The following is an 18,611-nucleotide window of genomic DNA, read 5'->3' as shown; positions in this document are numbered from 1 at the left end:
ATTCCTGGAAACTGAAAATGTCCCAGTTCTTCAATGGCCTGCATACTCACCAGACATGTCACCTATTGAGCATGTTTGGGATGCTCTGGATCGACGTGTATGACAGCGTGTTCCAGTTCCCACCAATATCCAGCAACTTCGCACAGCCATTGAAGAGGAGTGGGACAACATTCCGCAGGACACAATCAACAGCCTGATCAACTCTATGTTGAGATGTGTCGTGCTGCACGAGGCAAATGGTGTTTTTTGTTCATTGACTCCACACCCCACATCGAGGACATCCACCCACCACCCTTAACACGGATTACCATCAACTTGTGAGGGCCAGTTTATAATTGCATGCTATAAGATCCCCCTGATAATGTAAATCACACACGACCATATTCTCGCAGGCATTCACATGCATGGAACTTTATTGAAAATCTGAGCATGGCAAGCATCCCTGTGTGTCACTGATAAGAAGCAGACTGTGATATGGATCAGGGAGGCATTACAGTCTATTGGATCAATAACTTCTGATGTGGGAGCCTGACTGCATCGAGTTAGAGCTACCCTACTTTAGGAGCCAGGGTTATTACAATGCCTCCATTGACAAATCAGGTCTGCAGGACCCTAATGAACGAACGCCAGAGCAGGATAAGAGTGACAGCAGAGAGAAGACAGAGTCTGCCGTCTATAATTAAAGCGCTCTTTAATGCATTGTGCAACAATTAACTAGTATCAATCTGAATCCGTGCAATAATGCTTGGCTCATTCACAGAGGAAAGGCATTGATTAAATATATATATGTCTTGGCCATAACGTGTGATTAGAGAAAATGTATTTTTACTGATTTGGCGGTTCTATGAATCAAGAGCAATTTTACAGGAGTCTGTCTCCTTTCAATTTAGTGCCGTGTGGACTGACTGCCTCAACCATAGAGCTAGAATTAGGTGATAAGTCTCTGTGGGCAGATAAATTGGACATACAATGCACATATTGTCAAGTGGTACGTGTTACTATGTCAACGGCATCATCTTTAGCTCCTTCAGTGTGGTAGCACAGATGGAAACCCACATTAGGAACTCACTATAGATTTCATTAGTTTTGCGCCCCTATAGGCTATAGTAACATATGGTATATAATCTATATAATTTTTATGCAAACATGAAACACTTTTAATCAATTGAATCTGAAAGGTGTCATGATATGTCTAGTTATATTTTAAATTAAATGTTTTAAATTAAATGTTTGTGATATAGATTGATTTACATTGCAATGCTGCAATATTACACATTGCCCCACATTACAAAACCACTTCCAATTATTCTGTACATGTTGTCCTCAGCTGGGCATGATGCTATTTATAAATAGGTAGAACGGTCTGGTCGAACCATCCCTTTCAGTTGCCAGAGGCAACTCTAAATCATCAAAGTACTACAGTATCAAATATACACTATTGTAGACAACCAAGGATTAAAGCTATGTTCAGTCCCTCAGCAGTTTATCTTATATGTTTTATGTCTAGTTTGTAAGTTTGTTTACACAAAGTTGTAAAACAAGTTTGTAAAACAACTTCCAGTTGATTTGGAACAAGATGTGTTTACAGGCAAGTTCCTTTTTGTGCCATTGTTTTGGTGGTTGAAAGAGGAAATATGAATTTATTATGAGGACACCAGTCCTTCTGCGAGACCAGCTGCCTGCCACATGAAATCTCAAATCTGGCAACTTCCTGGCTGTGGCAATAGGAGGCAAACCACGTCTGTCTCAATCAAGAATGTACTTTCTAAAACCCACTGGCACTGTTCAGAGAAACAAACCGTTTTGGTAAAAAAATTAAAATAATAAAAAAAATACATATATATATATATATATATATACTGAATCTTAGAGATGTTTCCTTTTCCATAGCATAACCTTTGTTCTGCTGTATTTATGAATGAGGTTCAGTATTAATAGTTATCACAGGTTGAATCAGGGTCTCTCTGTGTGATCTGAAAGGATAATAGTGGCCCTATTGATGGTTCTTCGAAGGCTGGTTATTACATTATAATAAACAGACATAGTATCTAGCTAAGTACATCATGTACCGGTATGTTACACATGTCTGGTTTGGGTGTAGATAGAATCAGGGTCTCTCTGTGTGATCTGAGAGACTACTAGTGCTCTTAGTGGTGGTCCTCTGATGACTCACAGTCCTGCATCCTCCTCAGGCAGGGCAGGTACTGGCCCGCAGCCGCCCTGAAGTCATTCCTCAGGAAGGTGTAAAGCACAGGATCCAGCAGACTGTTGAGGCTCAGCAGACCCCTGCCCAGCTGATAGGGCACGAACACAGCCTTCTCCCACTCACAGGCGTCACCGTGGAGAAGCAATCCAATGTACTTCACACATCCTGTGACATGGTAGGGGCCGAGGACCAGGATGAAGATGACCACCAGCAGGATGAGAAAACCCCTGATGCGATGCTTCTCTTCGGCTCCCAAGGCACCAATGGCCGACAAAGACCTCAGGGTCTTCCGGTGGAGGAACAAGATGAAGGAGAGGGGACAGACGAAGGACAGGGTTAATGTGATCAATCGGTAGGTGATGAAGCCCTCCTTGGAAGGGTATCTCTCCATACACAGGGTGTGATTGTCGTTGGGTTGCATTGTATGCAAGACGATGGATGGAGGCAAGGCCACCACGACCCATATGCTCAGGGCTATCCATCGTGCAAAGTTCAGCTTTCTCAATGCTTGGAATCGCCGAGGCTTGGAGATGGCCAGGTAGCGCTCCAAAGCGATGATGCACATGAAGGCAATGCCGGTGTAAATGCTGACGTAGAAACTGACCCCCAATAACTGGCAGGAAGTGGACCCGAATCGCCAGCTGTGACCCCTGCTATAGTAGTCCATCCATAGAGGTAGAGTGAACAGTTGGAGGAGATCTGAAAGGAGCAGGTTGATCACGTACACCGGTAAGACGTTTTCAGTCTTGATCAGACGATAGAGCCCGAACAGAGCCATCAGATTGAGGGGAGTGCCAATGACGAAGAAGATGCCGTAGATTACAGGAAGGTATATGGCATCTTGGCTGAGGTCCACTCCACAAGTGTTGGCATCATTCAGGTTATTATTACCAGAGCTGGGGATGGGAGTCATGTCCATGACGTCCTAGTGAATCAAGAGGATATGTTTAGTTGATATGGATAGTGTAGAAAGTATTTACCCCATTATACATTACTTTAGCCTGCAACTTGATGCTTTTACTCTTTAAATGATATTGTTGTAATCCACACTTTCTACTTTACACTAAGAGGGTATAAAATATCATTAAAACTAGAGGGTATAAAGTATCATTAAAACTAGAGGGTAACAAAACATATAGATGACCACTAAATTACCATGAAACTCAAAACACTTTGATGTGAATTCTCTCCCTGATTGAGTCTTATTATGTTATCAAATTATTAACTGAACAGAACTAATCAAAACATACCTGAAATCCTGTATTAGCTGCACTTTAGCAACAAAATCAGAACGTCTTATTGGAAAACCTCATTGAAGAGAGTGTTAGTTGAATAGTCAGTATACCAAACGATATGCCAACAGTGTGTGTTTGACCAGGATGTGAAGTAATGCCATGGTCTGCTGGGAAAGCACAGACACTCATAGAGATATTTATTTGTATGATGACGCTCATGTGGTGAAACAGAAGTCATGAAATTATCAAATGAAACATGTCACAAAACCACAGCAGGAAGTTAAGAAGCTCAAATGTGCCTGTCATTGTTGCGTTAATTACTTGGCAACAGAGAAATAACTATAAAAAATGTGTCAACCAGATCTGCCTCCGTCACTGTCACTGAATAACACATCACGTAATGATATCCCATGATGTTCACAGTATTTCTGCTGTACTCTGTTTTTCTAATACATTTTGCCTAAATATGATCATTCCAACTGCCTCATATTTGTTTTAACAGATGTAATAATATAATAATAATATGCCATTTAGCAGACGCTTTTATCCAAAGCGACTTACAGTCATGTGCGCATACATTTTTACGTATGGGTGGTCCCGGGGATCGAACCCACTACCCTGGCGTTACAAGCGCCATGCTCTACCAATTGAGCTACAGAGTGATCTACTGTCTCTATTTTCTGTACAGATGTAGGATCTGAATTTTAGCCAGTTTTCTACAGCCGGAAAATAATCCTGCAGCAACAGGAAATGTGAATTATTATGTGGATTATAATTAATGGACATTTTTGTAGGGGTTGATACAAAGGGAAAATCAAGTGTAAAATGTCTAAATGGAAATTACAAACTTCAGAAGTCTTTTTAAACCTCAAATACACTACAAGTTTTAAATATCCTGGATTGCAGGGAAGTTCTCCTCCAACAGGGTGATCAGATTAAGATCCTACACCTGTATGTACACACCTGTTATCAAATTGTCAATAAAAATGATACCCAATAAATAAACCTGCTGTTTTTTACCTTTGTTTAATTTTGTGGTTGGAACACCAACCCACCATCATCATCATCATCATCATCATCATCATCATCATCATCATCATCATCACCACCACCACCATCATCATCATCATCATCATCATCATAACCATCATCATCATCATCATCAACATCATCATCATCACCATCATCATCATCATCATCATCATCATCACCACAACCATCATCATCATCATCATCATCACCATCATCATCATCACCATCATCATCATCATCACCACGATCATCACCATCATCATCATCACCATCATCATCACCATCATCATCATCATCATCACCACGATCATCACCATCATCACCATCATCATCATCATCATCATCATCATCATCATCACCATCATCATCATCATTACCATCATCATCAACATAATATCCACCCTCAACATAATTACCATCATCATCATCTTCATCACCACCATCAACATAAACACCATCATCACCACCATCATCATCATCACCATCACCATCATGATGAGTTCTGCTAAGGGGTTGAATGGTGTTCAGTAGGTGTAGTTTTGTGAATCACCTATCACTTGTTATGATCATCAACTTGTTCAACTGAGAGCAGATCTGGCAACGGTACATGTTATCAAAGGTATAAAGATCAAAGAAACACTTCCCACTGGATGTTAAACTTAATATCTTCAATTCCATCATATCTTGTGTTGAGGGAATTCAATATGGATTTTTACATTTTCTACAGGGCATTGATTTAAAATGCTTACAAGGTGTTCAAACACTTCTTGGCAGAAATCATCTAGCTTGGCTCACACAGCCAGCTGAAGATATGGTAAGCATCCCAAGACACAGCCAGCTGTAGATATGGTAAGCATCCCAAATGCCACCTTATTCCCTTCAGTGCCCATAGGGCTCTGGTTAAAGTAGTGCACTATATAGGGAATAGGGTGCCATTCAGGATGTATCCTTGCACACAATTCTAAAGCACTCTTGACAGTTCCTACCAGGGGCATGAGTCCAACTTCTACAGAAAGTGTTCCTGTGCCCAAAATCAATCTAAGGATCAACAGCAAAGCATTCAGATGTGAGTGGAATTAAATCATCAAAACCTGTTGGTGAAGTGTTTTACAGTAACACGTGGGACCAAACAAGGGAAACATAACAAACGATGTCATTTTGTTGGAGATGAATGAGTCTTAGTGTAAAGAGAACATACAGAGGAGGAGCATGGAACTAGACAACTAAAACAATAGATATGTACTTTATTAAGGATTTATCAAGGGTTTATAAGTAGTTTATAAATGGTTAATTATTAGTTTATAGAATAGTTAAGAAACAGTAATACAATTGTAAGCTTGTCAACTAGCTGCTTTTCACGTACTAATAATTGAAATAATTAGTATAATTAATAATAACATAATGTGTATATTAATTCGTATTATTATGATGATGCTCTTCTCATTCATCAATATATCTGCTTTAGACACAAGAGTAGAAGATACAGTACTTTCTAGAAATGCATATCAATGACTTCCTCAATTTATTGCCCCTTCTTTGACTAATGCCTCATAATACATTGGACCCTGCTGTCCTTTCTATGAGTGGCTTGCGTCAATCTCAGAGGCCCTTAATAATTGAAAGAGAATGTAATCTAAGCACGGTTGAAAAGAGAGATACAATTATCCGCATGTGAACCCTTTTAAAACCCAAAGCAGGTGAACTTTAGGTTACCTGGCAGATAAGACCTTAACTGATTAATATCATGTAGTGGCAGTGGGTGGAAGAATCATGGGTGTGTTCTACAGAGGGCCAATCTGGAGGGAGTTCTTTTCATTCTGAAGTTGTGTTTAATGTATGAGTCACTTGCCTACCATGGGGATTTGGTATGCAGTGTGTCTAGGATGAAGAATGCACTGGCACTGGAAATACTGGAGACTTTTACTTATACTCTGAGCTATGTAAGAAAGTGCATCTCAACAAATACAGGGGAAGTGTCTAAGAAAAAAAAATCAAACGTCCAAGAAAATGTTTTGTTACTCATGTTAAACATGTTTCTATTAAGACATCACAAACGTACCCGTTCCAATTATCGCATATTTAACATCGTTTGGCCATCTTGAAATATCCTGTACTGCAGGTGGGAATCTTTGAGTGTACAGTACATGTTTTCCAAAAGGTTTAAAGGCAGGCTTGGTATATAATAGAGAATAGATCTATTGGAAACAGAGAGAAATGCTGTCTCTTCAATTTAATTCTGGGAATGCGTTATCTGACATGGCACATCAAATGCACCAGCAAAAAGACTGCAAAGAAACAGATCACAAGATGGGATACAAGAGCCGTATGAAAGATGTCACGATAACAGAGTGACTTTAGAAGGGAAAGACTTTTAAACTTTATAATCATTACCTAAAATATATATGTATATATATTGAATTTGTATACTAGTAAGAACGCTTACTGAGGAGTTTGTCCATGTAAAAAATATATTCCTATATTTCCATGTAGGCCTACAGTAGTTCAATAGTTCCAATAGCAAACATTTAAAGACAGCTGTTGCGCTACACAGATACCGTAAACAATAAACAAAGTCAACACGACATGACAATGGTTGTTGACAGCAGCACCTGAATTTCACCAATCCATTTTGACCATCTAGATCCAGGGGCGTCAAACTTATTTTGCTCACGGGCAGCATTCGGTCTTCAACAAGGTCTGGAGGGTCGTACTGAAAATGTGTTATATTTCCTCGCTGTTAAAAATAGCACAGATGTGTCCTCGATCCATCGGTTTAGGAATGTTCTATTCTCCATGACTATCCAGCTTTCGTTTCAGTGATTCAAAATCAAATCAAATCAATTGTTATTTGTCACATGCTTGGTAAACAACATGTGTAGACTAACAGTGAGATGCTTGGTAAACAACATGTGTAGACTAACAGTGAGATGCTTGGTAAACAACATGTATAGACTAACAGTGAGATGCTTGGTAAACAACATGTATAGACTAACAGTGAGATGCTTGGTAAACAACATGTGTAGACTAACAGTGAGATGCTTGGTAAACAACATGTGTAGACTAACAGTGAGATGCTTGGTAAACAACATGTGTAGACTAACAGTGAGATGCTTGGTAAACAACATGTATAGACTAACAGTGAGATGCTTGGTAAACAACATGTATAGACTAACAGTGAGATGCTTGGTAAACAACATGTGTAGACTAACAGTGAGATGCTTGGTAAACAACATGTATAGACTAACAGTGAGATGCTTGGTAAACAACATGTGTAGACTAACAGTGAGATGCTTGGTAAACAACATGTATAGACTAACAGTGAGATGCTTGGTAAACAACATGTGTAGACTAACAGTGAGATGCTTACGGTCCCGTCCCAACAACACAGAGAGAAAAGAAGAAGAAGAATATAAAGATAATAACAGGAGGAATAAATCCCCAGTGAGTAAGGATAACCTGGCTATATACACGGGGTACCAGAACCGAGTCCATGGGTAGGGGTCCTCAGCTACCTGGAAAGAGTAAAGACTAATAGATGTAGGTCTAATGTTTCGACACAGATTTGGTTTGGCTTTAGTCATAGTTTGGCTTCAGTCATTTCAATGTAGACCGGATCTGGCCTGGCAAGCCTTGAGTTTGACACGTGATCTAGATGAAGTGCTTCATGTGAAGCACTTGAACATAACATAATGTACTGTCCTAGTCCTAGATGAAATGTAACCATCAACATAACATAATGTACTGTCCTAGTCCTAGATGAAATGTAACCATCAACATAACATAATGTACTGTCCTAGTCCTAGATGAAATGTAACCATCAACATAACATAATGTACTGTCCTAGTCCTAGATGAAATGTAGCCATCAACATAACATAATGTACTGTCCTAGTCCTAGATGAAATGTAACCATCAACATAACATAATGTACTGTCCTAGTCCTAGATGAAATGTAACCATCAACATAACATAATGTACTGTCCTAGTCCTAGATGAAATGTAACCATCAACATAACATAATGTACTGTCCTAGTCCTAGATGAAATGTAACCATCAACATAACAGAATGTACTGTCCTAGTCCTAGATGAAATGTAACCATCAACATAACATAATGTACTGTCCTAGTCCTAGATGAAATGTAACCATCAACATAACATAATGTACTGTCCTAGTCCTAGATGAAATGTAACCATCAACATAACATAATGTACTGTCCTAGTCCTAGATGAAATGTAACCATCAACATAACATAATGTACTGTCCTAGTCCTAGATGAAATGTAACCATCAACATAACATAATGTACTGTCCTAGTCCTAGATGAAATGTAACCATCAACATAACATAATGTACTGTCCTAGTCCTAGATGAAATGTAGCCATCAACATAACATAATGTACTGTCCTAGTCCTAGATGAAATGTAACCATCAACATAACATAATGTACTGTCCTAGTCCTAGATGAAATGTAACCATCAACATAACATAATGTACTGTCCTAGTCCTAGATGAAATGTAACCATCAACATAACATAATGTACTGTCCTAGTCCTAGATGAAATGTAACCATCAACATAACATAATGTACTGTCCTAGTCCTAGATGAAATGTAACCATCAACATAACATAATGTACTGTCCTAGTCCTAGATGAAATGTAACCATCAACATAACATAATGTACTGTCCTAGTCCTAGATGAAATGTAACCATCAACATAACATAATGTACTGTCCTAGTCCTAGATGAAATGTAACCATCAACATAACATAATGTACTGTCCTAGTCCTAGATGAAATGTAACCATCAACATAACATAATGTACTGTCCTAGTCCTAGATGAAATGTAGCCATCAACATAACATAATGTACTGTCCTAGTCCTAGATGAAATGTAACCATCAACATAACATAATGTACTGTCCTAGTCCTAGATGAAATGTAACCATCAACATAACATAATGTACTGTCCTAGTCCTAGATTAAATGTAGCCATCAAGTCTCAGAGGTGAAAGGAAATACACCTCCAACTTTAGCCATCTGGTGTTTCGGTACGACAGTCTGCAAAGGAAACTGTGTGTGTATGTGTGTATGTGCGTGTGTGCGCATCTGTGTGTGTGTGTGTGTGTGTTTGTGTTTGTGTGTGTGTGTGTGTGTGTGCAAGTGTGTTTGACCTATGTGAAGGATTCTGATCCGCAGGAGAACTGCTGAGTAGCATCTGCTGGCAGCAAGAACGCCTTGGGTCCTTCACATGACATGACAAATTACACTGGGCAGTTTACATGTAATTATCCCCTTGAATAATCACCTCCATGAGAGATTGTTTGGGAGGATGGAGAGTGAGAACAAACAGGGGGGAAGAGTCAATATTTAGAAACATATTCTTTCATATCAGACGTTTCACAGATGAGTGAAGGGAAGTGAAGGACCATCAAACGCCCTCCAACCTCCATTGACCTGAGAAAGGGTTAACTTACTGATGCCATCTAACCTCTATCGACCAGAGAAAGTGTTAACTTACTGATGCCATCTGACATCTACTGACCAGAGAAAGGGTTAACTTACTGATGCCATCTAATCTCTACTGACCGGAGAAAGGGTTAACCTACTGATGCCATCTAATCTCTACTGACCGGAGAAAGGGTTAACCTACTGATGTCATCTAACCTCTATTGACCTGAAGAAGGGTTAATTTACTGATGCCATCTCACAACTTCTTAATACTTGGGACTTTATGAATCAGTGCATCTAAAAAAAGTTGTCAAAATAATTAATGTGCGATACCATCATGCCTGGTCCTACAGTAACCACCCTGGTCCTACAGTAACCACCCTGGTGCTACAGTAACTACCCTGGTCCTACAGTAACCAACCCTGGTCCTACAGTAACCACCCTGGTGCTACAGTAACCACCCTGGTCCTACAGGAACCACCCTGGTCCTACAGTAACCACCCTGGTCCTACAGTAACCACCCTGGTTCTACAGTAACCACCCTGGTTCTACAGTAACCACCCTGGTCCTACAGTAACCACCCTGGTTCTACAGTAACCACCCTGGTCCTACAGTAACCACCCTGGTTCTACAGTAACCACCCTGGTTCTACAGTAACCACCCTGGTCCTACAGTAACCACCCTGGTTCTACAGTAACCACCCTGGTCCTACAGTAACCACCCTGGTCCTACAGTAACCACCCTGGTTCTACAGTAACCACCCTGGTCCTACAGTAACCACCCTGGTCCTACAGTAACCACCCTGGTTCTACAGTAACCACCCTGGTTCTACAGTAACCACCCTGGTTCTACAGTAACCACCTACCTATCTGAGCCTCATCTGTGGAACTACAGCTGTAACACTGTATAATCCTGTATAAACCTGGATCCTGCAATACAGCCACACATAAAGGAAGCATCCAACACATGCAGCAGTGTAGTGTTCATTATTTTCACTAATGAAGATCCCTGAAGGTGTTGCTGAGCTGTCTGCTGTGATTAGCAGCTCTCCAGGTGGGGGGGGGAGAGGAACCCATGGAGTTGGAAGGAAGATGGGGGGGATCTCAAGACGTCAGTGTGATGTGATGTCCTAAACTACAGGTTAGTAGGACAGGCTTTGGCATAGCTCTGTTGATGTTGATGATTAAAATCAATTGATAAAAGAAGAGGATGTATGTTATATTAATGGATTATTGGCTTTCTTCTCTATCCCCAATATGTCTGTTATGTATAGACTCTCCAGTATGATCCAGTACTAAGCAAATCATCTGACAGAGCAATGTTTCCCAAACGGTGAGTTAGGACCACTGGCAATAAAAGAACAGCTGGACGAAAACATTAAACCATCTGAAATTCTGTCAGGAAGATCACCTCAGATCTTTCCGTTCAATCTCAGTCAAACCCCTTTCACCCTCTGTAGCGGTGGTAACTGAGGAGGTTACTGAGGAGGTTACTGAGGAGTACAGTGAGGAGGTTACTGAGGAGTACAGTGAGGTGGTTACTGAGGAGTACAGTGAGGTGGTTACTGAGGAGGTTACTGAGGAGGTTACTGAGGAGGTTACTGAGGAGTACAGTGAGGTGGTTACTGAGGAGTACAGTGAGGTGGTTACTGAGGAGGTTACTGAGGAGGTTACTGAGGAGTACAGTGAGGAGGTTACTGAGGAGTACAGTGAGGTGGTTACTGAGGAGTACAGTGAGGTGGTTACTGAGGAGTACAGTGAGGTGGTTACTGAGGAGGTTACTGAGGAGGTTACTGAGGAGTACAGTGAGGAGGTTACTGAGGAGTACAGTGAGGAGGTTACTGAGGAGTACAGTGAGGGGGTTACTGAGGAGTACAGTGAGGAGGTTACTGAGGAGTACAGTGAGGAGGTTACTGAGGAGTACAGTGAGGTGGTTACTGAGGAGTACAGTGAGGAGGTTACTGAGGAGTACAGTGAGGTGGTTACTGAGGAGTACAGTGAGGTGGTTACTGAGGAGTACAGTGAGGAGGTTACTGAGGAGTACAGTGAGGAGGTTACTGAGGAGTACAGTGAGGTGGTTACTGAGGAGTACAGTGAGGTGGTTACTGAGGAGTACAGTGAGGAGGTTACTGAGGAGTACAGTGAGGTGGTTACTGAGGAGTACAGTGAAGTGGTTACTGAGGAGTACAGTGAGGTGGTTACTGAGGAGTACAGTGAGGTGGTTACTGAGGAGTACAGTGAGGTGGTTACTGAGGAGTACAGTGAAGTGGTTACTGTGGAGTACAGTGAGGTGGTTACTGAGGAGTACAGTGAAGTGGTTACTGTGGAGTACAGTGAGGTGGTTACTGAGGAGTACAGTGAGGTGGTTACTGAGGAGTACAGTGAGGTGGTTACTGAGGAGTACAGTGAGGTGGTTACTGAGGAGTACAGGGAGGTGGTTACTGGGGAGTACAGTGAGGTGGTTACTGAGGAGTACAGTGAGGTGGTTACTGAGGAGTACAGTGAGGTGGTTACTGAGGAGTACAGGGAGGTGGTTACTGAGGAGTACAGTGAGGTGGTTACTGTGGAGTACAGTGAGGAGGTTACTGAGGAGTACAGTGAGGTGGTTACTGAGGAGTACAGTGAGGAGGTTACTGAGGAGTACAGTGAGGTGGTTACTGAGGAGTACAGTGAGGAGGTTACTGAGGAGTACAGTGAGGTGGTTACTGAGGAGTACAGGGAGGTGGTTACTGAGGAGTACAGTGAGGTGGTTACTGAGGAGTACAGTGAGGTGGTTACTGAGGAGTACAGTGAGGTGGTTACTGGGGAGTACAGTGCAGCATGAGATTTGTGACATTCATTTGGATGGAGGCACAATAGTATACAGTTGCTGTTCCACATCTATTCCACATATTTCAGCTATCAACGGAGGGTCATCACACACAAACACACACACACACACACACACAAACACACACACAAACACACACACACACCGAGGATGAGAGTATCTGACATTTTGATAAGCAGCCACAGGGTTGGATAGAGCAGTAGACCTTACATTGAACATGAATTATGGATATACCTACCTCATCTCTGGCCAGGTTGTGAAGCCTCACTGGATAGAAATGATGTGGATCTGCCATGTGAATCTAGTTGTAATGCAATCTTACTCCTCGGAATTAAGTTTCATTCCATTTGAAAAATGAAGCATTTCCATGTTATTTCTCATATTGAAAAATACCCCACACTATGGCTGAGCACTTCATACAAACACAACATAGAAATCCCCAAAACATATGTGTAAAGCCATTATGGAGGATTGTGCACACTGCTGCAATATGCATTATGACTGCATCACTCACAATAATCTCTGTTGGATGTATCTCATGTTTAGCCTGGTTCCCTCCTAATATCCGTTCATTACTCACAATACTCTCTGTTGGATGTTTCTCATGTTTAGCCTGGATTTTGGTTTATATCTCTCAAATAAGATATTAAGTCTTTAATTTGACCTATTTAATGCTTTAAAATACTGCACTGGAAATTCTGGAGCTTTTTTTAATTTTCCCCCCTTCAGGTTTGTTTCCATTTTTTAGCTGATTTCTCAGCCAGGCGAAGTGATGATGTAGACTCGAGTGTAGCCATAATGTCATCTCGCTCATGCGCCGAGTGATATTTGCAACTCAACTGTCACTCTGCCATAGTGCCATTTAGCCTTGCAGTCAATCCAGTCGGACTGTAACCAAAGATACTGGTAAGAGTACTTTTTGAAATAAAACATTCAATTATTTTATATAATTAGCCATCATCCATTATATTGTATACTTTGTTCTGTTCTGGAAAATAGCTTGTTTCTGTCAACTTGTTCTGCATGTTCTGTAGTGTTTAGATGTGTTCTGCCTGTTGGCTAGACTAGGCAGCTACTGTAGCTAGCTAGCTGGCTAAATTAGTTAGCTAACGTTAGGCTCATCGTAATCAAAAATGCTTGTTTTCATTTAATGTATTAGCAAAATATTTTGATTATATTTGTGTTAGCTAATTAGTCACACTTTTCTTCCTTCCACACTGTCACGACTTCCGTCGAGGCTGCCTCCCCTCCTTGTTCGGACAGGTTTCGGCGTTCGTCGTCACCGGCTTACTAGCTACTGCCGATCCCATTCTCATCACTCCACTTGTCATGTCTTGTCTTTTCAATCACACACACCTGGTGCTCATTCCCCTAACTAGTATCTGTATAAGTGTTCCCTCTGTTCCCCTTGTCTTTGTGAGTGATTGTTTATTGTGAGATTGAGTAGCTCGGTTGAGCTACTCTTCTATGTGTACTTGCCAAGGTGGATTATTTTCCCTTGTATTAGTTTTGTTTTCACGCTGGGAGCATTTGATTTATGTAAACGGCATAAACACTGGAAGCGATGGATCGGGTTCTTCAGGTAGTAGAACGCCTGGAGAGGAGAGGACCCGATCTATCAAGACCAGCTGGTCAACCGGATCCAGCCACCTACACCTCAGCCCTTGGAGGGATCCAGATATCCCGGCCACCGGTGTTTGATGGGACGGCAGCGCGATGTAAGGGATTTATGCTCCAACTCGAGCTGTATTTCTCCAGCATCAGGCCGGCGCCACTGGAGCGGGAGAAGGTATCTGTCCTCGTTTCCTGCCTTTGTGGGAGAGCCCTGGTGTAGGCCAACGCGGTGTGGAACGAGAGAGGAGGACTACGGGGAATTTGCTCGCTCTTTCAGGCCGTTTTCGAGAGGCGGGCGAGCGGCGGGTCCATCTGAGGCAGGGGACGAGGACCGCACAGGACTACGCGCTGGAGTTCCGGACGCTGGCAGCGGGGTCTGGGTGGAACGAGCGGGCCCTGATCGACCATTTCCGGTGCCACCTAAGGGAGGACGTCCGACGGGAGCTAGCCTGCCGTGATGCCATGCTATCGTTCTCTCAACTGGTGGACATGGTCATCCGGCTGGACAATCTGCTAGCAGCCAGAGGACGTCCTGGTAGGGGTATGCCCGTTCCCACTCCGGACGACTCTGACCCTGAGCAGATGGAGCTGGGGGGAGCCGCCGGTCGAGAGAGCGCAGGAGGACAGCGACAGTGCCACTCTGGTGGCACGAAGGGACAATCTACCTCACGTCACAGTCAACGTTCTTTTGGGTCTGGAGGCGGTAGGCAGGGTACTCACGCATCACCCCAGGTAATCAACACCCAAACTTGTTCAGAGCCCTTTGCGGCACACTGTACCCTATCTATCTCCTTTCCCGATCACATGGTAGTTTCCCAGTGTAAGGCGCTAGTCGATTCAGGCGCAGCTGGGAACTTTATGGACAGGGTATTTGCACGCCGTCAAGGCATTTCATTGGTTCCCCTATCCATTCCACCCCCCATCAGAGCACTTGATAGTCGATTGGATCCGGATTGGTTAAAGAGGTTACTGTACCAGTCACTATGATTACCCAGGAGACGCATGTTGAGCAGATCACCTTTTGAAGTATTGAGTCTCCTGCTTACCCTGTAGTCTTCCATGGTTAGCCCTTCACAACCCCAATTTTCCATGGCCGCAGAGGGTTCTTACGGGGTGGTCGCGTGAGTGCCCGGGTAGGTGTCTAGGTGTTTCCGTTGGTGCGACCACGGTGGAAAGTCCAAGACGCAAGCAACTAAATTACCACCTCATCGGGAGAGGGATTGCTTCCTCAAGTTTCTTCTTTGTGAAGAAGAAAGATGGCGGTTTACGCCCGTGCATTGATTATCGACTGAATAATGTGACGGTACGATTTAGTTATCCTATTCAACTCATTCCTTCAGTGATTGAGTCAATGCATGGGGCCCGTTTTTTCACCAAATTAGACCTCAGGAGTGCCTACAACCTGGTGCATATTCAGGAAGGGGATGAGTGGAAAACAGCATTCAGCACAACCTCGGGGCATTATGAATACCTGGTGATGCCCTACGGTTTGATGAATGCTCCATCTGTTTTCCAGTCCTTTGTGAACGAGGTGTTTCGGGACATGCTTGGTCGCGGTGCGGTGGTCTACATCGATGACATCCTGGTGTATTCCTCTACGCTTGCCGAGCATGTGTCCCTGGTTCGCAAGGTACTGGTCCGACTGCTGGATAATAATCTTTATGCCAAGACAGAGAAGTGTGAGTTTTTCCAGCAGTCAATCTCCTTCCTTGGATACCGCATTACTACCACAGGTGTGGAGATGGAGGGAGATCGCATTTCAGCCGTGCGTAATTGGCTGACTCCAACCACGGTGAAGGAGGTGCAGCGCTTCCTTGGCTTTGCCAACTACTATCGGAGGTTTATTCAGGGCTATGGCAAGGTTGCAGCTCCCATTACCTCCTTGTTGAAGGGTGGGCCGTCCCAGCTCCGCTGGTCTGCTGAGGCTGATTTGGCCTTCAGTAGATTGCGGGATCTGTTCACCTCCGCCCCGGTACTGGCTCACCCCAATCCATCACTACCATTCGTAGTGGAGGTGGATGCGTCCGAGGTAGGGATAGGCACTGTCTTATCCCAACGCTCGGGCACGCCACCCAAGCTCCGCCCCTGTGCCTTCTTTTCGAAGAAGCTCAGCTCGGCGGAGCAGAACTACGGCGTTGGTGAGCGGGAGCTGCTGGCTGTTGTCCGAGCTTTGACGGTGTGGAGGCATTGGCTCGAAGGGGCGAAACACCCTTTCCTCGTCTGGACAGACCACCGTAACCTGGAGTACATTCGGGCAGCGATGAGGCTGAATCCTCGCCAGGCCAGGTGGGCCTTCTTCTTCACCCGGTTTGATTTCACACTCTCATACATTCCGGGTACAAAGAATGTGAAGGCAGACGCACTGTCTCGGCTGTATGACACAGAGGAGAGGCCCAGAGACAACGCCCCCATACTCCCGGCCTCATGCATTGTGGCGCCGGTAGTATGGGCGATGGACGCGGATATAGTGCAGGCATTACGCACAGATCCATCTCCACTACAGTGTCCAGCTGGGCTGCAGTACGTGCCTGCGCTTATCCGTGATCGTCTGATCTACTGGGCACACACGTCACCCTCCTCTGGTCATCCAGGTATCGGTCGTACAATGCGCTGCCTGACCGAGAAGTACTGGTGGCCTACCTTGGCTAAGGATGTGAGGGTGTATGTTTCCTCCTGCTCAGTGTGCACCCAGAGTAAGGCACCTAGGCACCTCCCAGTGGGTAAGCTACAACCTTTACCAGTTCCACAACGACCATGGTCTCACCTTAGTATTGATTTTCTTACTGATCTTCCCCCCTCCCAAGTTAACACCACTATCCTGGTCGTTGTGTATCGCTTTTCGAGGTCCTGCAGCCTCCTTCCTCTGCCCGATCTCCCCACGGCACTACAAACTGCGGAGGCTCTGTTTACTCACGTCTTCCGTCACTACGGGGTACCAGAGGATATAGTGTCCGACTGAGGTCCCCAGTTCACGTCTAGAGTCTGGAAGGCATTCATGGAACGTCTGGGGGTCTCGGTCAGCCTAACCTCTAGATTTCACCCCGAGAGTAATGGGCAGGTGGAAAGGGTGAATCAAGATGTGGGTAGGTTCCTGCGGACCTACTGTCAGGACCGGCCGGGGGAGTGGTCGGTGTTCCTGCCATGGGCAGAATACGCTCAGAACTCTCTCCGCCACTCCTCCACTAACCTAACATCCTTCCGTGGCACCAGAGTCTGACCGAGGCTCCTGCGGTGGATGACTGGTTTCGGCGCGCAGAGGAGACTTGGGACGCTGCCCACGTTCGCCTACAGCGCGCTGTGCGTCGTCAGAAGGCGAACGCTGACCGTACCGGGGGATCGGGTCTGGCTCTTGACCCGGAATCTACCCCTCCACCTGCCCTGCCGGAATCTGAGCCCGTGGTTTGTGGGGCCGTTTAAAGTCCTGAGGAGGTTAAACGAGGTTACTTGCTGGTTGTTACTCCCACCTGATTACCGTATTAACACCTCGTTTCATGTGTCTCTCCTCAGTAGCTGGTCCGCTCCAGGAGTCTGAGGTGCGGGAGGTTCCTCCACCTCCTCTGGACATCGAGGGGGCCCCGGTGTACTCGGTCCGTTCCATACTGGATTCGAGGTGTCGGGTGGGGGGCCTTCAGTATCTCGTGGAGTGGGAGGGGTACGGTCCGGAGGAACAGTGCTGGGTCCCAAGGAGGGACATCCTCGATCCCTCCCTGTTGAGGGATTGCCACCATCGCCATCCGACTCGCCCTGCTCCGCGTCCTCCTGGCCGTCCCCGAGGTCGGGGTTGGCGCACTGCTGGAGCCGCGCACTGTCACGACTTCCGCCGAGGCTGCCTCCCCTCCTTGTTCGGGCAGGTTTCGGCATTCGTCGTCAACGGCTTACTAGCTACTGCCGATCCCATTCTCATCACTCCACTTGTCATGTATTGTCTTGTCAATCACACACACCTGGTGCTCATTCCCCTAATTAGTATCTGTTCCCCTTGTCTTTGTGAGTGATTGTTTATTGTGAGAGCGAGTAGCTCGGTTGAGCTACTCTTCTATGTGTACTTGCCAAGGTGGATTATTTTCCCTTGTATTAGTTTTGTTTTCACGCTGGGAGCGTTTGATTTATGTCAACGGAATAAACTCTGGACTTCGGTGTTTTACCTCCTGCGCCTGACTCCTTCATTCACACCTCATCACACACAACATAAACATCCAAAGAGCTAGCGTTACTATAGCAGAGATGTCAGATCAGGTCGGGGTAAG

The 18,611-nt window shown here is 44.4% G+C and overlaps 1 protein-coding gene across 1 annotated transcript; it reads right to left on the bottom strand.

The window, feature by feature from the left end:
- Positions 1–395: 395 nt before the first annotated feature.
- LOC311147397 (G-protein coupled receptor 4-like) lies at positions 396–3,586 on the bottom strand. The gene is made up of 2 exons (XM_084184095.1): positions 3,457–3,586; positions 396–3,131 (listed from the first exon to the last, which is right to left on the bottom strand). Exon 2 carries the CDS (start codon positions 3,123–3,125, stop codon positions 2,148–2,150), a length of 978 nt encoding a protein of 325 aa, XP_084040221.1. The 5' UTR covers positions 3,126–3,131; positions 3,457–3,586; the 3' UTR covers positions 396–2,147.
- Between the last annotated feature and the right edge of the window lie 15,025 nt (positions 3,587–18,611).

This window comes from Coregonus lavaretus, assembly GCF_964263955.1.
Source record: "Coregonus lavaretus genome assembly, chromosome: 1".
NCBI classification, from domain to species: domain Eukaryota; kingdom Metazoa; phylum Chordata; class Actinopteri; order Salmoniformes; family Salmonidae; genus Coregonus; species Coregonus lavaretus.
This window is presented reverse-complemented; position numbering and strand designations above follow the sequence as displayed.

What these genes read in the sequence shown, in the direction of transcription:
- LOC311147397 (XM_084184095.1), bottom strand. Translation starts at nt 3,125, where the DNA reads ATGGACATGACTCCCATCCCCAGCTCTGGTAATAATAACCTGAATGAT.